At 49.1% G+C, this 24774-nt stretch overlaps 2 protein-coding genes across 3 annotated transcripts in view; both read left to right on the top strand.

Annotated features, from left to right (window-relative positions):
* The window catches only part of dhrsx (dehydrogenase/reductase (SDR family) X-linked), a 94333-nt gene continuing 69559 nt past the window's right edge, over positions 1 to 24774 (top strand). The window contains 1 exon segment of the mRNA NM_001292561.1: positions 1 to 155. Coding sequence (NP_001279490.1) covers positions 50 to 155 — 106 coding nt within the window. The 5' untranslated portion in view covers positions 1 to 49.
* LOC103177088 (E3 SUMO-protein ligase ZBED1) lies at positions 94 to 24362 on the top strand. Of its 2 annotated transcripts, XM_042334133.1 has the most exons (3): positions 94 to 155; positions 2735 to 2782; positions 22165 to 24362. In XM_042334133.1, the coding sequence occupies exon 3, from the start codon at positions 22203 to 22205 to the stop codon at positions 24180 to 24182; it is 1980 nt and encodes a 659-aa protein (XP_042190067.1). In that variant the 5' UTR covers positions 94 to 155; positions 2735 to 2782; positions 22165 to 22202; the 3' UTR covers positions 24183 to 24362. The 2 variants fall into 2 exon arrangements, with proteins under 2 accessions (XP_042190067.1, XP_042190068.1); XM_042334134.1 differs by lacking the exon at positions 2735 to 2782 and having other exon boundaries at positions 103 to 155.

Here is a 24774-nt window from a genome sequence, read left to right as displayed (position 1 = left end):
ATTCGGGGCTCCAGCCGCTGTTGGCGCCTCTGCCCCTCCCGCGGCACTGATGGCCGCCGTGTCGGTGGCGGTGGCGGCGCTGCGGGTCTACGCGGCGGGTCTGCGGCTTCTCTTCCTGCAGCTTCTCCCCCGCAACCGGAGCCCGGGCTCCGCAGGTCAGACCGCGCACCCCCCCCCCCCTCACCTCACCCCCGGCTCCTGCAGCTCCGGCCGCGGCCTCTCTCACAACTCCAGGCCCAGGCCTCACCCTCAGCCTCACCCTCGGCCCTCGGCCTCGGCCTCGGCCACGGCCACGGCCCGCGCTGCTCAGGCGGCACCGCCCCACACAGTGCCCCCACAGTGCCCCCCCACACAGTGCCCCCCCCCACACAGTGCCCCCCCCCCACAGAGTGCCCCCCCCCACACAGTGCCCCCCCCCACACAGTGCCCCCCCACACACACAGTGCCCCCCCCACACACAGTGCCCCCCACACACAGTGCCCCCCCCGTCCACACACAGTGCCCCCCCCCCACACAGTGCCCCCCCCCACACAGTGCCCCCCCCACACAGTGCCCCCCCACACAGTGCCCCCCCCCCCCACACAGTGCCCCCCCACACAGTGCCCCCACAGTGCCCCCCCCCACAGTGCCCCCCCACACAGTGCCCCCCCCACACAGTGCCCCCCACCACACACAGTGCCCCCCCCCACAGTGCCCCCCACAGTGCCCCCCCCACAGTGCCCCCCCCACACAGTGCCCCCACACACAGTGCCCCCCCCCACAGTGCCCCCACACAGTGCCCCCCCCACACAGTGCCTCCCCCCCACAGACTCTACCCCCTCCCCCCCCCCGCAGTCTCTACTCCCACCCTGTCCCCTCCTGACTCCAAGCCTACAAACAGTCTGTACCCTCCTCCCTCCCCCCTCCCCCACACACAGTCTCCCCCCCCCCCCAACAACAACAACAACTTGCCTTTATGTCGCGCCCTTCACGCAGGTTAGCGCCCCAGAGCGCTTTACTAATCCCCGGAGGATAGAGTTCAGAGCCCTCGCCTTGAAGGCCCCTCCCTGGCTCCTGCCCCTCTGCCCCCAGTCTCTGACCCCCCCCCCCCCCCCCCCCGAGGGCCCTTCCCCTTTGACCTCTGGGGTCCTGCCGCTGCCCTGCGCTCCCCGTCCGGGTTCTGGCGTATGAGGGGTTTTGTGTGAGTTGTGGATGTTATGTTGAAGAGATAACTAACGCACTTATATACACTGAGAGATCTTAGTTACTCCTCATCGATCAGGACATTGAGGTCTTTACCCCAAGTGTCTGTCTGTACACGTTCCCAACACGATTGGGGGCTGAATGGCCCGTTTCCATGATGTATAGCGTATATAAATCTACTTATATATATATATATATATATATTCGGTCTGAAATTCAACCTCATCTCGACCTGTAAATCTATAGTATTTTATGAACAATTTCCGATTGTGCTGAATTGTGAACGTTCTTTAAAGTCTTAATACGGAAACCGATTTTCCTCACTGAGGGGTTTTTCTGTGCTGTAGTGTTCTTTGTGAGCTGGACAAATGGATTGAGTTTTGCTCCTCGGGGCTGTACAGCAATAGTAATACTCCTCGCATTTGATGCAGCGATTTATCGCGTCTTCGGGACGTCTCAGAGCGCTTCACAGAATATGCTGCAAAATGAATCGACTTGGACGTGTTGCCGGCGAACAGCGGCAGCGAATTGCGCACGGCAGCGTCCCACAAACGGTCGTGGATTGAGTGACCCAAGTTATTCTTTTTAAAAGTTTCCTCAAAGTTTCAAATGGAAAAGGATCAATACGAGGGGGAGGTTCACGGGGGGTACTTTAGTCCTATATTTAATGGGGGTCCTGTCGCACAATGGTTGGAGCACTCGCCTCGCAGGCGAGAGACCTGGGCTCGATTCCTGGCAGGGAGAAACGTTGGACAAGTTTCCTTACTCCAACGCCTCTGCTTACCTCGAGGTAAGTGGGAAACCCGGCCGTGAGTCGATTGGCGTACACTTTTCCGGGGGTGATAATTCCTTCAAAAGAAACTTCAATCCATCACTGTTTGTGAGACACTGCTGAGCGCAGTTGGCCGCCGCGTTTCACCCGTTAAAAAAAATACAGTCAATTCACTTTGCAGTGTATCCTGCGAAGCGCTTTGAGACGTCTTGAAGATGTGATAAGGCCCTGTATCAAATGTAAGGATTATTATTACTGTTATTTAGTCTTGAAAAGCAGTGTCTCAGGTGGGACCTTACAGAGGCATATACACATTTGAGTGGTATTTAAGAAGTCAGTAGAACAATATTATCAGATGCACCAAGAAAGTAGAACAAGAGGATGTAGGTTTAGAGTTGCAAAGTGCAATTTCCGGACAGACACCAGGAAGTATTACCCCGAGGATAATTAACCACTGGATCAGGTTACCAGGAAGCATGGTTGAGGCCAAGACACTGAACTCATTTTAAAAATCCGGTTTGTTGCTGTGATGGAAAGACGATGGTCGGGTATTCTGGAAAATGAGATCAAATGGGCCAATGGCCTTCTTCATCTGAACTAATCTTGTGATCAGTGATCTTATATTCGCAGAGAGAAAGGACTACAGTACTTTACAGCTCAAGGGTAAAGTGCCAGTGTTAATGTTAGTGTTAGAAAAGTACGTAGTTGTGCTATTGTAGTTTGAGTTTTTCGTGCATTATGTTGGTGCAGTACTAATTATTTGTTCCACCAACTCCACAGTTCTTTCCCAACGCCTCAGAACGTTGTCCTGACGTGAAAGATACAAATGTAAGTTGTTGTTGCTTCTATGCACTCTTGATTTGCAAGCGAGAGACCTGAGTTCAATTCCAGGCAGAGGGCGAAACCTTGGGCAAGTTTCCTTACTCCACACAGAGCCTAATAATAATCCCTCCAAAACCAAAAACAATAATAAATTGGTCATTTTCAATCTACGACTGTTTGTGGGACATTGCTGTGCGCAATTGGCTGCCGCGTTCGCCCACAAATATACAGTCAATTCACTTCACAGTATATTCTGTGAAGCGCTTTGGCACGTCGAGAAGATGTGAAAAGCGCTATATCAAATGCAAGGATTATTATTATTATAGTTGTACTTGTAGCTAAATGGTTATGAAGAGCATGGAGTGCTCTACCTCAGAAAGCTGGAGGTGGGGATATTTAAACCACATTTGTATAGTGACTTTCGTGCCTTGGGACGTCCCAAGCGATAGGCAGAGATATTAAGGGGAAATGGTGAAAGAGCAAAGCAAAGATTAATTTCTGTTGGTCTGACACCTGCAAAAATCCATCACCACGCATAAGAGTATCCAAACCAGGTGCATACCTGGAGCACTGAAGTTTCGTATATGTGGAGATTTCTCTGTCTGAAATAAAGTGTGCCCTTATTTTCTGGAGTTACACCCTCCGCTTACCTAATTTCGGAGAGTACGCTTAAACCCCGCCTCGTCGGACTAACGGGGGAGCGGGGGAAGATCTGATCCAACGAGTCGGAATTTCATTTATCGGCATTTTTCAGTGCCGAAAATTATTGCCAGTACCAGCCTTGTTACTGTTTGAATCCCGCGAGCAGAAGATAGTGAATAAAATGTCTTCCGCTGGTGGGATTCAAACAATGTGAGTCAAAGGGGCAATCCGTGACCACTGCCAGCCATTCCAGTGGTACACACAAGCAGAGTTGGGAGTGAGGAGTCTACATACAGCCTTGCGGAATTTTTTAAAAACATTATCCGGCTAGGTTGGAATTCCAGACACCCGGACCCCGGTAAGCCAGGGAATGGACCAGGTTAGGTGTAGGTTGGCTTGGGAACCACAGTTTGTGTTGGGATAGCGCTCCGGGACCCAACCCGGCGTGAAGGGCATTATATAACTATAAGTTGTTGCTGTTTTTGCAGCAGGTTAACCTGCTAAGATCTAATAAATCGGTGGTTCAGTCTCGATCGGCTGAATAGCTCCCTCCTTCCTATTCCCGTTTTCATATGCACCTAGGAACATTTAAGGACGGTTTGCGGGACTCTGCTGTCGCAATTGGTTGCTGCGTTTCGCCCACAAAATATAGTCAATTTGCTTTACAGTGTATCCTGTGAAGCGCTTTGAGATGTCTGAATGACGTGATAGGGCGCTACATCAAATGCAAGGATTATTATTTTTTTTAATGTTGACTTAACATGCTTGCTTGGTATCAACCTGTCGCTGTTGATGTCACTCTCAGGCCTCTAGGTCTGAGGGTTGTGAGCTTTGAGCTCGTAATCCACCTGACCCTTCAGTGCTGTGTAGTGCTGCGCTGCACTGTCAGAGGTTCGGATGAGGCATTAAACCAGGATCTTTCTGTCTCCCTATTCTTCAGGTGGATGTGAGAGATCCGATGACACTATACTTTGGCCATTCACCACATAGTTGTTGAATACTTTACTGTGAACAAAATTGGCCTGTTTGCCAACATGTCACAGCAATTACTGTGCTGTACTGTTCAGCAATATTACAGCAAATTTTATTCATTTCTTACCCAATCCACTTTGTGAACAACAAAGAATTTGCTGGTTGCTTGACAAAGAGGAAGTTCTAGGAGGCGAGCAGGCTTTAGATTACGTGGCTCGTGTGCAGAAAAACACCAGCCAAATGGCATGTAAGGATAAGGATTTATGTGCAGGGCAGATTCACATTAATTTTGTGCCCCAATGTAACTTATGAGGTTCTGCAATAAGAGCCAGGCAGGAACAAAGAACCTTGCATTTTATAACGTCTTTTCACATACAAACCTCTCAACCACTTTACGGTAAGCACTTTAAGCACTCCATGATGTGTAAGACGCTATATGTATATATAATAATATATATAATAGCAAGTTGTTGTTATGTCAAGTACAGTGACTGTTTGGAGGCAAATGCAGCAGTCATTTCACGCACTGCCTGTGTCCACAAACCAGCAAGAAGGGAACGATTAATTTAATCTGTGGGGAATGGTTGGCCAGGACACAAGGAGAAACTCCTTTCCCTTTTTCAAGTAGAATCAAGGGATGTTTAATGTCCACCTGAACAGGCAGATGGGATCCAGGACTCACGTCTCATCCAAAAGACGGCACCTCTTGACAATTCAGCGCTTTTCCCCCTCTTTGCCTCCCCCCACACACAGTGTGCGGTTGTTTAGCCTGATCTATCAGCTTAAGCCTAGATGGCGCGGAGCTTCAATTCACAACCTCTCCACCGCATTTGTATAGCGCCTTTCATGTCGCGAGGACATCCCAAGGCTCTGGACGGACAGGGTTACGGACCCGGGGTGGGGGTCGGGGTGGGGGAGGTTGGAGGGCAAGGGGGAAGCAGGGAGATCGAAAGCACGGTCGAAGAGGAGGGTTTTGAGAGTGGGTCTTGAAGGTGGCGAGTGAGAGGGCGAGTTGGAGGGACTGCGGGATGGAGTTCCAGAGAGTGGGGGCAGAGTGGCGGAAGGCCCACCCGCCAATAGTGGGGCGACCAAGGCGGGGGACATGCAGCAGGCCGGAGTCCGCTGAGCAGAGAGAGAGCAGGATGGTAGGGGGTTAGGAGGTCGGAGACGTAGGGGGGAGCAAGACCGTAGAGAGCTTTGAAGGTGGGGACCAGGATCTTGAACTGTGATCCAGAGGCAAGACCCCTCCCCTCCATGTCACGCTGACGTGCGAGTGTTTGAAGGAGCGAAGCCTTGACAGTTATCTAGGCCATGAGATTAAAGGCTGGATCTGATTGATGACTTTTCGATTGTGGAACTCACTGCCGGAATCTAAGCAAATTTAAGAGGAAATTTGATTGATGCAAAATCTTCATCCCCGCCCTGAAAGCCCACCACGACCTTGCTCCTCCCTACCTACCTCTGTGACCTGCTAACTCCATACAGACCTGTCCGCTCCCTCCCTTAGCAGGCTGTGGCCCGCTATATGTCCCCCGCCCAGCCCACCCCACATCAGTAATGGGGTCTTCAGCCTCCCTGTCCCCACCCTTTGGAACTCCATCCCACACTGTTCGCCTTGCTTCCTCTCCTACCTACTTCAATGCACGTCTCAAGACCCTTCTCTTCAACCGGGTCTTCGGCCACTCTCCTGCCCCTATGCTGCACCCCTCTTGATCCCAACCCCCAGCTCGGGTCCAAATATAGGAGTGTCCAACAACAACAACAGCAACAAAATTACATGTGTAAAGCGCCTTTCATGTCGTGGAGGACCTCCCAAGGTGCTGGACAGACAGAGTTAAGGACCCGAGCTGGGGGAAGGGGAGGGTGGACGGAAGGGGAGAAGCAGGGAGATCGAAAGCACGGTCGGAGAGTGGGTCTTGAAGGCGCCGAAGGAGTGGGTGAGACGAAGGGACTGTGGATGGACTTCCAGAGGGTGGGTGCAGAGTGGCGGAAGTTCCACTGCCGATAGTGGGACGCGCGAGGTGGGGAATGTGAAGCAGGCCGGAGCCCGCTGAGCGGAGGGAGCGAACAGGGTGGTAGGGGGTTATGAGGTCAGAGAGGTATATGAGGGGGGCAAGAGTGTGGAGGGCTTTGAAGGTGAGGACCAGAATCTTGAACTGTATCCCCTGTGTGATGGGAAGCCAGCGGAGTTGGGTGAGGATGGGGGTGATAGGGTCGCGGAGCCTGGTGCGGGAGAGGACACGGGCTGCAGAGTTAGTTCTGGATGATCTGCAGCCTGTGGAGGGAGGAGTTGGGAGGCCGACAAGCAATGAGTTTGCATAGTCGAGCCTCGATGTAATGAAGGCGTGTATGAGGGTTTTGGCGGCCTGTGGTGTGAGACAGTGGGTCATGGTACAGATTTGGGGTGGAAAGGATAGTTGAGGGTCAAACAAGACCCCAAGGTTCCGGACTGGCTCAGTGAGGGGGAGTGAGCCCCATGGACGGTGATGCTGTCAGCGCCTGAGGTGAGGAGGCGCTGACGGGAGTCAATCAGGATAGCCTCGGTCTTGTTGATGTTCAACTGAAGAAAGTTACCTCTCATCCAGGACTTGATGTCTGACAGACATTCTGTCAGGACAGCAGTGAGTCCTGGAGTCAAGGCTGGAGGCAGAGAGATAGAGTTGGGTGTCATGTGGAAGTTGACCCCATGTCTGCGGATGATGTCACCAAGAGGGAGATATAGATATTGAAGAGGAGGGGACCAAGGACAGAGTCCTGAGGGATGCCGCACGAGACGGTCCGGGGGCGAGAGGAGAAGCCGCTTGTGGAGATGAAGTGCAAGTGGTGTGAGAGGTACGATCTGAACTAATGAAGGACAGCGCTGTGGAGGTGGAGGTGAGAGGAGAGGCAGTGGAGGAGGATAGAGTGGTCGACAGTGTCGAATGCAACAGGGAGGTCAAGGAGGACGAGGAGGCAGAGGGAGCCCTGGTCGCAGATGGACAGAACGTCATTTGCCACTTTGACCAGGGCAGTTTCTGTGTTGTGGACTACACGGAAGCCCAATTGGAGGAGATCGAGAAGGGAGTGGCGGGAGAGGAAGGAGCGAGGCTGAGAAGCAACAACTTGTCCAGAATCTTGGGACATCATTCCGGCATGAAAGGCGCTATAGAAATGTAATCTGCTGTTGTTATTGCATACATGAAGGAGAAGGGAATAGAGGGATGGAGGCTCATGTGGGTTACAAAAATTGGTTCGGAGTAGGTGTGCCCCAATGGCCTGTTTCCATGCCTTTAACCTTGTGTAATTGTGTGCGGCACAAAGTGGTGCTGATCACGATCTGAGCCTGGCAGTGGTTGTGTAGCTCCTGCACCTGATCTCGATTAAGTGTGACTCTCCTGGGAGGAACAAGTGTGAAAAACAGTAAAAGCTGTTTAATTTGTATGCGGAGGAGGTGGGTTTGTAAATGATTTTCCGCGTGTGAGGCCAGTAACTGTAGGTCTGTTATTACTGCTCTGCCCCCGTACCATTTAATGTTGATTGTTCACCAGAGCATATTAATGCTGTTTGACTTCATTATTGCCTGTTTGTCAAGGGATAATCTACTGTTCATCGCAGGAAGGGGATCTTGTGTTAAGTATAATAATACTGTAGTTGTAATAATAATCATTGTTGATGGTAATATAGTAATAATAACCTTTAGTTGTAGTAATAATAATCCTTGCATTTGATATAGCGCCTTATCACATCTTCAAGACGTCTCAAAGCACTTCACTGAACATACTGTAAAATGAATTGACTGTGTATTTTGTGGGCGAAAAATAATATAGTAATAAAATAACTGTGGTCACTCAATCCAAGACTGTTTGTGGGACACTGCTCTGTGCAATTGGCTGCCGCGTTTCGCCCACAAAATACAGGGAATCCATATTACAATATATTCTGTGAAGCACTTTGAGACGTCTCAATGACATGATAATGCGCTATATCAATTGCAAGGATTATTATTCGTATTATAATAACCTTGCGTTTGGAATAGCACTTTTAATGGTGAATGACTTCACAACTAATTGCTGTCAAGTGTAGTGACTGTTTTTGTAAGCACACGTAAGTTAGTTTATCCCCAGCAAAGTCTAACATACAGCCGTGAGGCGAATGATCAGTTTATCTGGAAAATTGTTGGGGAGCTCCTGGAGAAAGCCAATTCTCTTTTCACTTAGTATCGCAAGTTATTTCACTTGATCAGGCAGACGGAGCTTTAGATTAATACCTCGTGTGAGGGTGTTTTTTAACGGTGTCCACTCATTTCTTTTCGTGTTTGGACTTGCTACTCATGGAGTCTTTGTGCTGTCCATAATTAGTCACTTACCTTGCCAGCCAATTTACTCATGAAGTACTTTGAGAAGCACTTTTGACGTTAATAGGGCTGTGCGTTATTCTTGTGCGATGCTCTTGCTTGTGCATGCACTGCGGGTATTGATAGGAAAGCCATTTTCTTTGTGATACTTTTATTTAATGGTCCTTGAAATGGAAAAAAATCACCTTGCTCGGTGCATATTGTAAAGTTGCCAATAATTTTACTAACCTCATTTCGATGCAAGTCTGTCATCAGGTATCACTGTGGCAAGGTTCTCCTCTGTTGTGTGGAAGGCCACAGAAAGCTTTGCTGCTTACTTTGTTTAACGTATGTCTTTTACTGAGTTTTTACTTGGGTGAAAGCCTTGGTAGCATTCTTGCCTCTGGGGCGGAACATTGAGCTGATAGTCTGGGGGAGCACCGCACAGTCAGAGGTGCTGTGCTTCAAGCGAGACGTTAAGCCAAGATCCCGTTGTCTTATTAAAGTGGACATTAAAAATCGTATGGCACAATTTGAAAAGAAGAGGGAGTTTCTCCCAACATCCTGGCCTGGATAAAATTGATCACTCACTTCATGGCTCAGTGGTGAAGTGGCTTCATGGCCCGGAGTCCTGCAGCTCAGTGGTAAGTGCACTCGCCTCGCAAGCGAGAGACCTGGGTTCGAATCCTGGCAGGTCAGGGCGAAACCTTGGGCAAGTTTCCTTACTCCACACGACTGATAATAATCCCTAAGAATAAATAAAATAACAGTTTGGTCACTCAATCCACGACTGTTTGTGGGACGCTGCTGTGCGCAATTGGCTGCTGCATTTCACCCACAAATATGCCGTCCATTCGCTTTACAGAATATTCTGTGAAGCGCTTTTTGATGTCTGGAAGACGTGAAAAGCGCTATATCAAATGCAAACATTATTATTATGGCTGTTTGTGGGATGTTGCTGTGTACAGATTGATTGCCAAAGTCACCTATGGTCACTACACTTTTAGAAGTGGAAGGCAAAGGGAGAGATTTCAGGAGACCGGTGAGAGATTTTATTTGGGACAACAATTCTCCAAATAAAATTTGTTTAATTCGTTTCATTTTAGTTTCATTGGGGGGATTGGTTCTGTGGCTGTTTGTGGGACATGGCTTGTGCACAATTGGGCTGCTGCCACAATTGGGATGTGAGCTCAAAGTCTCGATCTGGGACTAGAACCCAAAGCCTTACAACTTTTGCCTTTAAAATGAAAACCCGTTACCCTAAATAATAATCCTTGCATTTAGTAAAGCGCTTTATCGCTCTTCAAGACGTCTCAAAGCGCTTCACAGTATATGCTGTAAAGTGCATTGACTGTATATTTTGTGGACGAAACGCGGAAGCGAATTGCACAGCAGTGTCCCACAGGCAGTCGTTGATTGAAGTGACCAATTCATTATTATTATTTTTTTGAAAGAATTATTACCCCCAGAAAAGCGATCCGCCAGTCGACTAATAACCAAGTTCTTACTGCTCGGTGAACAGAGGCGCGTGGAGTAAGGAAACTTGCCCAACATTTCGACCCTGCCGGGAACCTAACCCAGGTCTCTCGCTTGCGAGGCGAGTGCTGTAACCACTACAGGACTCCAACTAAAATAAGGTACTTATGTCAAGTACCCAGCGATTGCCAAATGCATCTTGATGTATTGCAATATTGTAATCTAACTGTGTGGTTCAGAACATGTCTTAAATGAGAATATTGTCTCTTTGCCTCACAGAGGTTTTCTGACTCTGTGCCTTTGAAGTCTCTACCATACCACGCTGATGTTTTTGTAAAATGCAGGCTTTGATTAACGGTTTGTGAAATGCAGTCTTTAATTAATGGCACTTTTCTGATCATTTCATTGTGCGGTGTGGCACAGGCGTTCAACAGTTGTAACAAACAGACATTTATAAATTGAAACCAGACATTGATCTGATTGCTCCACTCCCTGTCAGCTAAGCAGTCGTGAGATCAGTCAGCGTGTGGGTGTTGATGGACAACAAAGACAGGACATGGTGGAGAATTAGTGTGGATTGCTGGAGCGTAGCCTGGGGCCCAGATGCCATTCACCACAGCTTCAGTCAGAGAAGACGGTAGTTGTTTCTCCGCTCTTCCTCTGATCAAACGGAAGGTTTTTTCTCGATGAGGATACTTGATCATGTGGTAATTGGCGTTTGCTGGGCCATTGTAATCAGTGCCGCGATATCCCTTTAAAAACCGTCTTTCTAACAAGCAAGAGAACCTGGGTTCGATTCCCGGGCAGGGCGAAACCGTAGGCAAGTTTCCTTACTCCACACACCTCTGTTTACCTAGCAGTAAGTAGGAACCCAGCTATTAGTCGATTGGTAGGTAATAATCCCTTCAAAAAATATAAATAAAATATTACTAATTTGATCACTCAGTCCACGACTGTTTGTGGGACACTGCTGTTCGCAATTGACTGCTGAGTTTTGCCCCAAAATACACAGTCATTTCACTTTACAGTATATTCTGCAAATCGCTTTGAAGCGTCCAGATGTGTTAGATTCCAAGTCCCAACGTGGGCCTTGGAACCACAAGCTTCTGACTTGGAGTTGAGAGTGACACCACTGGACTTAGTTCACTGGGTAAGGGGATGGCCAGCAGCAGTCAGTCACAACAAAAGTGGAGGCGATTGCAATGTCTATCTTTGTTGTGAACAGTGTCCTTCACATATGGAGATGGAGACTCAAGAGGGTAGAGTTCTGTGCACAGGGAGAGAGTGCGGGCAGATTAGAAGAGAGATGCGAGAAGGGAGACTGGAAGGAGGACTGCTGTAGAGCCACACCGAGAGGCTTCAGACTCTTCGAAGTATAGGAGTGAACTAAGAGCCCAAGTAAGGGGCATTGCCTTTCTTTCAAACACTTGTGTCGAAGACATACTTTAAATCTGCCATCTCTGTGAGTATCTGTGAACTCTGTTAATTACAATTCAGTGGAAAAACGCTGATCGCTTCAATCTTCGTAGTTCCAATCGCCTCTGAGTTAGACTGGAACTGTGACTTCTCTCTGAGAAGGTGCTCAATCCTGTAACTTTAATATCGTCCATCCATACACACGCCTGAGCTGAGCAAGACAAGTCAGGTAGAACCACACCAGGGGACTGAGTTTGTGGCAACAGTACGAGTTTTATGATCTATTACTGGGCTATTTTGGTCAGTGCCGGAATTAATGATCCGGTAAACAATCCTGATAGCTATTGACTCAGTCAGCTAATTTATATTGATTGTATTTGGAGGTTAAGGTGCTAAACTGTTAACCTGGGTGCTACAGTGTGATATGTATCCATATTCTAGAGGCTTTCAAGAAGAACTTCACATGAGGGAGAGGGGAATAGAGGGGTAGAAGGGAGTAAGGAATAGGTGGAGACTCATGTGAAGTATAAATATCGGTATGGACGGTTGGGCCGAGTGGTTGGTTTCCATGCTGTAGATTCTTTGTGAATAATCCCTGCATTTGACATAGCGTCTATAACATTGAGAATGTCTCAAAGTGCTTCTCAGTGTTTTTCCCTAAAGTGCATTGACTGCAGCAATGTCCACACACAAGGCCATGGCCAATTTTAACTGAAGGATTGTTGGCCTGGATACTTGGAGAAGTTCCTTTCTCTTTATGAACAGTGCTGTGCGATCTTCCGCATCCACCTGAACAGGGAGACTGGTCCTCAGTTTAACACAATAATAATAATTCATACATTCACTTAATAAGCTGAAAGTTTCATACTTTGAATTAAATGTTAGACTGAAGTCCCATCCAGCAGTTCAGTTAGACTTTTAAGATCCTGTGACGTTATTTGAAAAGAGAAGGGAGTTTCTGGAGTCGTGTAGCATGGTTGACACACTCGCCTCGCAAGTGAGAGGACCCGGGTTCGATTCCCAGGCAGGGCAAAACCTTAGACAAGTTTCCTTACTCTACTCGCCTCTGTTTACTTAGCAGTAAGTAGGAAACTGGTTGCTAGTCGATTGGCAGATCACTTTCAGGGGGTAATAATCCCCTTAAAAAAATAAAATAAGAATAATTTGGTCACTCAATCCGGAACTGTTTGTGGGACATTCTGTGTAAAATTGTCTGCTGTATTTCACCCACAGAATATACAGTCAATTCACTTTACAGTATATTCTGTGAAGTACTTTGAGACGTCTCAAAGTGATGTGATAAGGCAATATATCAAATGCAAGGATTATTATTATTAAAATCTGGCAATCCTCCTCCTTGCGTTAAAATCTCATTTCTTTTTGTGGAGTTTTGAAGAAAAATCCAGACTTAGTGAAACTGCATGCACTGGGCTCCAAGTTGCTTTCAGCTTATTAAGTGAATTTATGAATTGCTATTTCACTGACTGCAATCAATTTGGATTTCCTGACAATCATTTATTTGGGTTAAATAAATTTATTGGATCGTTGAGTTTGGAAATTGAAAGTTAATGTACTGTGGTCTCTTGTTTTCTTTGATATGTAGACAGTGCAAATGTTGCACAATTTATCCGTAGCATTAAAGTTGAGTTAAGTGAAAAATTGGACTGTATGTGTGCTGTCTGTCAGGGTGCACTACATGTATGTGCCAGGTTGTCTGATGTGGAAGGCGCTATACAAATGTAATTTGGTGTTCATTTCGTCAGTACCAACCTTACAATCTTGTCTATGACTTGTACTTGGCCTGGCTCAGTTCTCAGCACACTCGCCTCTCAATCAGACGGTTATGGGTTCAAGCCCCACTTCAGGACGTTTCGTTCGTGTAGCTGACACTCCCGTGCAGTTCTGGAGGTGTGCTGCACTGATATCGAACCGAGGTCCCCAGGCAGATGCTAAAGATCTCGTGGCACTATTTGAAAAGAGAAAGGAATTTCTTCAACAAACCTCCAAATAAACTTGGGTCATTCACATCACGGTTGCGGGATATTGCTGTGCGCAAATTGACTGTCAAATCCCCGTACGTTACGGTAAATCCTTAAAGGACTTTGAGACGTCTTCCCATTTTGAAGGATGTTATATCATAAGCAAAGGTTTCTTATTTATTATAAGTTGACGCATCACGATCTTGAATGCGTGTGGTTTATGGCTGCTTCTCTGAGTCAGATTCCTTTATAGATGAGTGCGTTGTACTGTCTTTACTGTAAAAATGGTTGATTATTCTCCACTTACCTGTAAGTGAACAGCGAGTTCCCTTTGACTATAACTCTACTGACTTTTGGCAGCGGAGCCTTATTGTCCTCTTACCCCATGCTCTCTCTTCACCCCCCCCCCCCCACCACCGCCGTTTAGGCACCAGACCATAATATCTGTTCATGGCTGATGGTTGGTAAATTTTTACTGGCATTAAAACTGCTATGACTCACTCCTTAAGATATCATTGTGGAGAAGGGCATCAGGCAAGTTGCATTCAGTGCAGTAATCTGTGGTACAAGAAGCCTTGGCACGTGAATGCTTGTCCTTTTATTTTCCGTGAGAACCAATGCTTTCGTGTGTTTGAAACGTAGACATTTTCAGTGTAGAAAGGAAGCCATTAGATGTGTCCATTGTGTCTGTGCCACTGTTTTTCCAAATCACCTTTTTGTTGTTATTTATCATGCTTTTACTCCATTGCCCCTCAATTTGGTGAATTAGTTGTCAGCTTGGCTCTGTCGGTAGCACTCTCGCTTCTGAGTCAGAAGATTGTGAGTTCAAGCCCCACATGTTGGGACTTTGAACTCACAATCTAGGCTGACGTTCCAATACAGTGTTGGTTGTTGGGGGGGGAAACAGATGCATGGTCGGAGGTGCCATCCTTCGGATGAGACATTAAACCAACGTCTCGTTTGTGCCTGTTCAGGTGGATGTTAAAGATCCTTTATTGAAAAGAGAGAGTTTTTTCCCCAGGGTCCAGGCCGACATTTCCCCAAATAAATAAAATTGGCCATTCACTTCATGACTGTTCGTGGAATATTGTTGCATGAAAATTGGTTGCCTTGTTTGCCCTCAAAGTACAGTCACTACAATTTTACATCCCGGGAACTGCTTTAATATGACTTCTCAGTCTATACTGTGTCAGCCTGGCTCAGTAGCAGTAGTCTTGCCTCTGATTTACAAGGTTGTGAGACTTGGAATCATATAGTCTAAGGTGACATTCCAGTGCAGTGCTGGGGAGGGGGGTGTTACATTATCAGAGGTGCCGTCTTTCGGTTGTGATGTTAAACCAAGGTCACATCTGTCTCTTCAATGGATGATAAAAATCCCGTGGCGCTATTCAAAAAAAAAGAAGGGAATTTCTCCCAGTTTCCTGGCTGCTGTGTTCACCCACACAAAATACACAGTCAAAACAATAAGAACTTGCATTTAAATAGCGCCACTCACGCAGGGTAGCGTCTCAGAGCTCTTCAGACCACTTTATGGTATATCCTGTGAAGTGCTTTGAGACTTCTCAATGATCTGACAAGGCAATATGTCAGTTGCAGGGATTATTATTATGATATCAAATGTAAGGATTATTTTTGCCCCTCAATTTCTTTATTTAAAGTGTGAAACTAACTGCATTTCAGAACTACAACAACAAAATGACATTTTTGTTGAGTGCCTTTCCCTTCGGGAGGACGTCCCAAGGCGCTGAAAAGTCAGGGATCAGGACCCGAGCGTGGGGGCAGGGTTGGGATGAGGGAGGGCAGAGGGGGTAGGAGGGCGGCTGAAGGCACGGTCAAAAATGAGGGTCTTGAGTCGTGCCTTGAAGGAGGCGAGAGAGGGAGCGAGGGGAAGAGATTGTGAGATGGAGTTCCAAAGAGTGGGGCCAGAGAGGCTGAAAGCCTGAACAGCGATGCTAGGGCGGGTCGGGCGGGAGACCTGGAGCAGGCCGGAGCCTGCTGGGCGGAGGGAGCGGACAGCCTGATAGGGGATCAATAGGTCAGAGATGTAGGAGGGGGCAACGCCGTGGAGGGCCTTGAAAGTGAGTGAGGATTTTGAATTCTATCCTCTGAGGGATGGGGAGCCAGTGGAGTCGGGCAAGCATGGGGGGTGATGGGGTCACAGAGCCTGGTGCGGAGAAAACACGAGCTGCTGATTTCTGGATGATCTGCAGCTTGTGGAGGGAAGAGTTGGGGAGGCCGACAAGGGGGGAGTTTCCGTATTTGAGCCTTGAGGTGATGAATGCGTGTGTGAGGGTTTTGGTGGCCTGAAGGGTAAGGCAGTGGCGGAGTCAGGCAATGTTCCGGAGATGGGGGAAGGCAGAGCATGGCATGGATACGGGGGAGAAAGGACAGTTGAAGATCGAACAAGACTCCAGGTTCCTAACTGACTGGTGAGGTGGAATGTGCAACCATGGATGCTGATGCTGCCAGTGCCTGAGGTGTGGAGGCGCTGGCGCGAGCCAATCAGGGGTGCGGGGGTCTTGCTGACATTCAGCTGTAGATAGTTGGCTCTCATCCGGGACTTGACGTCAGACAGACAGTTGTCCAGGAATCGAGGGTGGAGACAGAGAGATAGAGTTGGGTGTCATCCGCGTACATGTGGAAGTTGACCTCATGTCTGCGGATGATGTTACCAAGAGGGAACATGTAGAGGTTGAAGAGGAGGGGACCAAGGACAGAGCCCCGAGGAACAACACACGACTTTGCGGCAGCTGGAAAAGAAACTGTTGGCTGAGACAAATTGGAGACAGTGTGAGAGATAAGATCTGAACCATTCAAGGATAGAATCTTGAAGGTTGAGGTGAGAGGAGAGGTGGTGAAGGAGGATGGAGTGGTCCACGGTATCGAAGGCAGCAGAGAGGTCGAGGAGGCAGAGCGAGCCCTGGTTACAGATGGACAAAATGTTGTTCGTCACCTTGACCAGAGCAATTTCCGGGCTGTGAAGCGGAAACCCGATTGGAGGTGGCTCCTGAAGGGAGTGGTAGGAGAGGAATGAGCGAAGCTGGGAAGCAACGACTCTTTCAACTAGTATAGTATAGTCTAAGCATCTAATCTAATTCTAATCAGTAAAAGTTGACATTTATCTTTTTTCAATTTTCTTTGAATCAAGGGAAATTAATTCCTGTCGTTAAACATTGTTTTTATAAAAATGTTATTAATCATGTTTTGAACAAAAAAAATTGAATTCCCGGATATAAGGTCACTTCCTGCACAATATTAAATCGAGGTAAAATAAACGTTGATATAATCCATCTAATGTCGATGTAATCCATCTATCTAAAAAATCAGGCCAATCTATTCATAAAGCTTTGGACAGGATAAATATTCCATTTGGCAGGTTACCCAACTGCAAATTTCTTATTGTTTGATAGTTAACAAAATCGACTTATTCTAATAATAATAATAATAATAATCCTTGCATCTGATATAGCACCTTGTCATGTCATCGACATCTAATAAAGCGCTTCACGGGATATACTTTACAGTGTAGTAACTGTATTTTATGAGTGAACACGGCAGCCAATGGGCGAGTAGCACTGTCATAAAATAGTCATGGGTTCAGTATTTTTTTGGTGGGGGTGTGGGGGGGTAATTGTTGGGCAGGAGACTGGGAAAACCTCTGCTGTGGCATCTTCAACGTGCTGGTAGGCAGCGGAACCTCGGTTGAACGTCTCATCCGAAGGACGGCAGAGCAACAATAACTTGTTGGAAGGTGCACTCTCTCTCCCTGAGGCGTTATATCCTGCTTCCCTAATTCCATATTCTGAATCAGAATCAGCTGGGGCTTGAAGGGATTGTCCAAGCCAGATCTTTCTTCATTTAAAGGGTAAAATTTGTGGTCTTTAGTAACTGCACTTGCTGGTTTCCAATTCTAGATTCTTCCAACAAAAGTCTAGACGTCACATTAACATGCCACCCTCCTGATCTGTTTTGATTTCCTCTTCGTGGGCTCAGTTCAGGCATCCTCGCACACCCATCCGAAGCAGAGTATCCGAAGCAGACTGAGAGTTCCCAAACAATAACCGAGAGAGCTGGGAAAACTCAGCAGGTCAGACAGCATCTATGGAGACAGGAAAGTGAGTCAACGTTTCGGGTCCACAACCCTTCGTCAGAACTGAGAGTTCCATGTGTATGCCACCCACACATGAACTCTTTCCTGGTTCCTTACTTCCCTATTCTGAGAGCATTAGGCGCAGGTGGGCAAGAGCTCAAGGTTGGGGACCCGACCGTGTGTGTTGGCGTGACTGCTGGGGTTTAACCAGCACTGGCAGCACTGTCTGGCAAGCGTCCCACTGCTTGTGAATATAGGGCTTTGGTTTGCAGGGTTAATAGGGGCTGAAGAATCCCTGCCTCAGTGGCTGTCTGTCGCACCAATAGCCAGGCTGGGCTGTGCTGTCATCGGCAGTGCCTGGGGAATGCTATGGGGCCGCCACAGAGAATTGACTCAATTCCGACATTTCATTGCCAAATACGTCACCTTGGGGGCCTGTTCAGCACCATGGAGACCCCGCTTACCCCCTCTGCGCCCCCCGTGCCTCCACAGGAAAAAAACTGATGTGGTTGATATGGTTACTCAGTGTAGGGTTAATCTTCGAAATGTAAGATATTAGCTGCGTTTCAGAATCTGTTCATTGCATTAGACAACGCTGTGATTTTGCCCTAAACCCTTGGGTGTCGTCCAGTTTGTGTCTCTTGATTGTTCTTCAGAGGTCAGCGACTGAGGTACAAATCTGGGTAACTAATCCAATGCTCAGTGGAGTGTAGGCTCTTAAAGAAAAACGAGATGACAAATTGCGTTTCCGATCCATCGTTTGCTAACTGCACCAAACGAGGCCATTAAGAGTCGGTGCAAATGTGGCAACAGCACAACTACGATGGAGGGAAAAGGCACACTGAGACTGTGTCACAGAAGAGAAAGATAAGGGAAGAGGGAAAGATTTAGAAGCTCAGGACATTTTTTAAGCCACAGCATTTAATTTAAAAGCGATCTTTATTCATTAAGTACACTTACAGTACACATTAGCATTCGCAATTTACACAGCGCCTTTCATATTGAGAAGACATCACAAAGCGTTTGAGAATCCTGGCTGGGCACCTGAGCTTTGGGGGTGTGGGGGAAGTGCTGATGAAGATGGGATGGGGTAAAGACAACTAAAAGTACAGACGAAGAGGTAATAATAATATACTGTAAAATGGATTGACTGTATTTTGTGGGGAAAACGCAGCAGTAAATTGTGCACTGCAGTGTCCAATTATTATTTTTAGGGAGTTTATTACCCCTGGAAACCGATCTGACAATCGACTAACAACCAGGTTCCCAATTACTGCTCGGTAAACAGGCACGTGGAGTAAAGAAACTTGCCTGAAGTGTTGTCCCGCCTGGGAATCGAACCCGGGTTCTCTCGCATGAGAGGCGAGTGCTCTAACCAAAATGCTACAGGTCTCCACATACGTCGTTTATCCTGTGTATGTGCTGCTATACGGCGCTCTGACACACTACCTCTTGTGAAGGATGCTGTATAAAGCCAAGTTGTTTTTGTAACACACAGTGAGCGAGAGTGTGTACATGACTTATCTTGAGTTGACTTATCTTGAGAGACCATACAAGTGAATGCTGAGTGTTCACAGACTCCACAGCAAGAGCTCGCAGAAGCATGTGTGTGGGAGAGGTCACTGGCTGTGGGTTCTGGATCTCATATTGTGTGTATCAAGAATTCTTGGACTTCCAAATCCTCTATGGCTTCTGCTTTTGTCTGCGTCCTCCTCCGCCCCCCACCCCACCCATGGCGGAACTGACACAGGGAGTTACTGAGCCTGACAACGTGAGTGGGAGGAGAACAAATCTGTCAAGATAACCGTAATTAATGTAGTGCTTTAGAGATCTTGGCGCTTTGCCTGTGTTTGATGACAATTTATCTCACCCTCACTGATGGACTCAGCAACTCCTTCCGGCCAGTGGTATCGTTAGGACTCACTCGCTGTTTCAAAGACAAACACTACAAAATATGAAATAAACTGGTGTGGATGTTTCTGAGGGGATCTTTGAAATGCTCTGAATTTAAAGATGTCATGGCATTATTGGAAAACAGAAGGGAGTTTCTTTCTCCCGGTGTCCTGGCCGACATTCCCCGATCCCCCATCGCAGTACATAAATTGGCTGCCTCGTTTGGCTGCAAATACACAGACATAATCCAGGTGTTCAAAATGATAAGCTTGATAAGGGTTGATTAAAATGATAAGGCTTTGATTAGCTTAACAATAAATAGGCCGTTTCCGCTTATCCTAATCACAAGTATACACAAGTATAAGATAGCGACTAGGATCTAAAAGAGAAATTAGGAGGAACCACTTCACATAGAGTAGAGTGAGATTGTGGAACTCACTGTCTGAAGTGGTGGTTGAATCAAAAGGTGTAGATACATTCAAAAGGAAGCTGGACCTTCGCATGGGGGAGAGGGGAATAGAAGGAGGTGGGCGGCTGTAAGAAATGGGTGAGGACTTTTGCGGAGTAAAAACACCGACAGGGACTGGTTGGACCGAGTGTCCTGTTTCCGTGTGGTATGTGAACTTTTTTGAAAAAAGCACTTAATTTAAACGTTGCTCCAAAACGATAAGGCAATGGTCTGAAGGCTAAAATCTCCGGGGAGTTCAGGACGCTGAGTCTCCTTGCTCTCTGTGGCACCGTTTCACAGTGGGTCATTGAAACCTGGCCACTGAGGGACGCCTGTCCTATTTAATTTTGTTTGCTGGTGCAGTTCGTTGACAAGGAGCTTCTGCAAGGAATGCTGCCATCGCTAGGCTGATAAAAACATTGCCCCATAACATTGGGTGCAGAAGCGTACGACCTTTAAAGGGACAGCTGTTGGTTAAATAAACAGATGCGGTCTATTTGACAATAGCAGCATCTTTACAAAGATATTTTAAATATCCTCGCACTTGGTGTAGCGCCTATGTTGTCAAAATGTCTCAAAAGTAATTGACAGGTAATTGTCGTCGAGCGCGGTGACTGTGTATTCTGTCGGCAGATGCAACAGCCTGCAACAGCTCACAGCAATGTCCCACAAACAGCCGCGAAGTGAATGGTCAATTTTAACCAGGGATTGTGGGCCAGGATACCGGAGGAGAAACCCTCTTCTCTTTATAATATATAATATTCCTTGCATTTGATACCGCGTCTTATCACGTCTTCGAGATGCTTCAAAGTGCTTCACAGAATATACTGTAAAGTGTATTGACTGCATATTTTGTGGGTGAAACGCCAATTGCACACAGCAGTGTCCCACAAACAGTCGTGGATTGAGTGACTATATTTTTTGAGGGATTATTACCCCGGGAAAAGTGATCCGCCAATTGACTAACAACCGGGTTTCTATTTACTGCTAGGTAAACAGAGGCGTGTGGAGTAAAGAAACTTGCCCAGGAAACAAACCCAGGTCCTCTCGCCTGTGAGGCACTCTATAAATATAATTTTGTATTTTGTTGTTGTTGTACTCAAAAACTGGATCAAGGAGACATAGGCAAGTTATCTAAAAAATAATAATCCTTGCATTTGATATAGTGCCTTATCGCGTCATTGAGACGTCTCAAAAGCGCTTCGCAGAATATCCTGTAATGTGGATTGATGGCGTATTTTGTGGGTGAAACACGGCAGCCAATCGCGCACGGTGGCATCCCACAAACTGTTGTTTTAAAACCGATCATTTTTATCTTCCTTTCTTTTTTGAAAGGGACACCTGTGGATTTGAAAGCTGCGTTCTTGACCAGATTTGTGGAGTCCTGTAGCTCAGTGGTTAGAGCACTCGCTTTGCAATTGAGAGACCCGGAGTTCAATTCCAGGCAGAGGGCGAAACCTCGGGCAAGTTTCCTTACTCCACACAGAGCCTAATAATAATCCCTCCAAAACAAAACAATAATAAATTGGTCATTTTCAATCTACGGCTGTTTGTGGGACATTGCTGTGCGCAATTGGCTGCCGCGTTCGCCCACAAATATACAGTCAATTCACTTTACAGTGTGTTCTGTGAAGCGCTTTGGGACGTCCTCCCGACGTGAAAAGCGCTATATCAAATGCAAGGATTATTATTATTATCGGTCATGAGTTAAGATATTGAGAGATTTTGTTTTCTTCAAGCGTGGAGACCAGCGGTGGCAGTCTTAGCATCTTGTTGCGGGAGAGGTTAGCAATGACTGTCAATATGGAAACCACACACAGCCCCAGCCCCCTTTACCCCCCCCATCTCCCTCACCCTTGCCCATGTGCTAACATGTCAGGTTTCGTATTGTGAGGCTGTCTAGATACATCAGTCTCTGAGCTTGTCTGACAAATGCGATTTCCCCATCAGCTCGGCAAGTCCTTTTATCAATTTGCTCCCCGTCTTGTGTTTGTGGTAGAATTTTATTTCTGTTGACGTGTGCGTAAAGATTCACCAGGGAGGTTAAGGACGCACAGCCCGGCCTCTATGTTCTTGAAATTAAGCCAAACGGTGTCTTTTTTTGAGGAAAGGAACCAATTTCTCTCTGTCTGTCTGTCTCTCTCTCTTTGTGTTTGGCAGCTGTGTGCCAATGGACAGAGACCAGTGAGTGAGGAACCATGGAGTTCAGGAGCCCAGAGAGTTCCACCTCGGACCTCAAGCTGGTCTGCCACCCGAGAGCCAAGAGCAAAGTGTGGAAGTACTTTGGCTTCGACACGGACGCTGAGGGCTGCATCCTGCAGTGGAAAAAGATCTACTGCCGGGTTTGCAGGGCTCAGATCGCCTATTCGGGGAACACGTCCAACTTGTCCTACCATCTGGAGAAGAACCATCCCAGTGAGTTCCATGAGGTGGTGAGGAGCAACACCGAGCCCTCCCGGGAGCCCTTCCCCTCCTCCCTCCTGAAGCTGGAACTCGACAGTCCTCACCCGAGCGCCCAGTCTAGTTACGGCCAGGACAGCAGGCGGCACCAGGAGCTGACCCTGGCCATCACGGCCTTCATCTGCGACGGGCTTCACCCGGCCGGCCTGGTGGAGGAGCCCACCTTCAGGAAGCTGCTCCGGGCGGCCGACCCCCGGTTCGAGCTGCCCGGGCGGAGGTACTTCATGGCCAGAGCCATCCCCGAGCGCTACCACTCCACGCGAGCAGCCGTGGAGAAGGAGCTGGCCGCCGCGGCCTGGTGCGGGCTGACCGCCGAACTCTGGACCTCGCACAGTAGGGGCCGGCGCTATACCTCTCTGACCGCCCACTTCCTGGGGGGGAGAGGGGGAGGCGGCGGCCCGACCAGCTTCGTCTCCAAGTGCCTCAGCACCTTCGAGGTGGCAGAGGACGGCACCCCGGAGAACCTGGCGCACAGCCTGGCCGAGCAGCTCCGCGAGTGGGGCGTCAGCCAGAAGGCACTGGGTGCCACCACCGTCGGGGGCAGCGAGGGCGTGGCGGGCGCCTGCTCCCTCCTCAGCCTGCCCGTCCACCTGCCCTGCCTTGGGCACGTCCTGAACACTGCCCTGGGCCTGGCGCTCCAGCTGCCCAAGCTCTGCTCCCTCCTGCTCAGGTTCGGCAGGCTGGCTGGGCACCTGAAGTGGGAGCCCAGGGCAATGTGCCCGCTGGGCGGGGAGAAGCCGAGGCCGCGGGGGCCGGTCAGCGACTGGACCACCTGGGGTGGGGCCGTGGCCATGCTGCGGGGGCTGGGCGAGCAGCGCCTGTCCATCGCCCACACGCTCGCTGAGGACCCACTTCACGGACACCTGGTGCCGGATCCCAGCGACTGGATCTCCGCCGATGCGCTCGTGTCGCTGCTGGAGCCGTTCGAGCAGGCGGCCGAGATGCTGGCGGGGTCGGGGAGCAAGTACCCGATGCTCAGCGCGGTCCGGCCTCTCCTCCACGTCCTGCTCGGGTCCACGCTGCGGCCGGAGGACTCGGACTCGCCGCTGCTGGGCGCCGTCAAGGAGACCGTCGCCGCGCGGCTGTCCGAGGCTTACCGCCTGCCCCAGGAGCTGGAGCTGTTCCTGGACGCAGCCACGTTCCTGGACCCCCGGTACAAGAAGGTGCCGTTCCTCTCGCCCGCCCGCCAACAGCAATTGGAGACCCGGCTCCTGGAGGAGGCCTTGACGCTCTCGGAGAAGGCGAGCCGTGAGGGGGACTGGGCGCCCGAGGAACCCCCGCTCAAAAAGATGGCCCCGGCCCCCAGCCCCCGCCCCTGGGCCCGCTGCAAGGCGGGGAACATTGGCTTGTTGTTGGCTGAGATGTTCGGGCAGGCGGCCGGGGCAGGGGGCGATGAGGACGAGGATGCCCAGGACGGCTGGCACGCCCGGGTGGTGGAGGAGCTGAACAATTACAAGTGGCAGAAGGTGCCCGACCTGAGCCAGGACCCGCTCCGGTGGTGGTGGGACCGGGCCGCGCTTTTCCCCACCCTGAGCCGCCTGCTGCCGCGCTACTGGTGCGTGCCAGCCACCAGCGTCCCCGCCGAGCGGCTCTTCACTGGGGCCGGAGAGCTGCTGGACGCCAAGAGGAATCAGCTGGTGCCGGCGGAGGTGGACCAGCTGCTGTTCCTGTACGAGAACAGCCGGGCAGACAGGGAGGCCACGGGCGAGGATGAGTAGCGGCGACAGCAGACGCACAACGACCGACAGGCCTTCACTGTGGAGGCGCCCTGAGGCTCGTGTGTTGAACCCCAGCGACCAAAGCCACGGGAGGGAGAGACACTGACTCCGGATAAAGCGCTTTGAGTCACGGGCTTCCGCAACTGGCGCCATCTCCGTTACCGCAACTCTTCTTTTCTTCCCCGCCCCCCCCCCCCAAAAAAAAACCCCTGCAAGGAATCGCGCCTTCCTACTGCGTCCCAGGCCGCTTGGTGTTTGGTGTTTTGTGTCTGTCTGTGTTTGTGTTAAATTCCTCTTCCCAGAGAACAGACCCGAGGGATTGATGCCAGTCCGCGACTCTGCTGTGTGGGGGTGGGGTGGGGGGGGTTGGGGGGGACAGGGGCTCTGGACCTGAGAGCCAACCGGGCATTTCACCAACTAATCCAGCAGTAGGTTGGTACCACATGTAGGAGGAGGCCGTTTGGCTGACTGCTTCACGTTGGTATTTGTTCCTCTTGGAAGCCATCCATCCTCACCACCCCAATTCCATACTATTTCCCTGTGTTCTTTTGCAAATACCCCCCCCACCACCCATTCTTTCTTAAAATGCCCA

The sequence above is a fragment of the Callorhinchus milii genome, unplaced genomic scaffold (genome assembly GCF_018977255.1).
Source record: "Callorhinchus milii isolate IMCB2004 unplaced genomic scaffold, IMCB_Cmil_1.0 Scaffold4, whole genome shotgun sequence".
NCBI classification, from domain to species: Eukaryota; Metazoa; Chordata; class Chondrichthyes; order Chimaeriformes; family Callorhinchidae; genus Callorhinchus; species Callorhinchus milii.
This window is presented reverse-complemented; position numbering and strand designations above follow the sequence as displayed.

Excerpts from the sequence above, each read along its gene's own strand:
- LOC103177088 (XM_042334133.1), top strand. The coding sequence starts at position 22,203 with ATGGAGTTCAGGAGCCCAGAGAGTTCCACCTCGGACCTCAAGCTGGTC.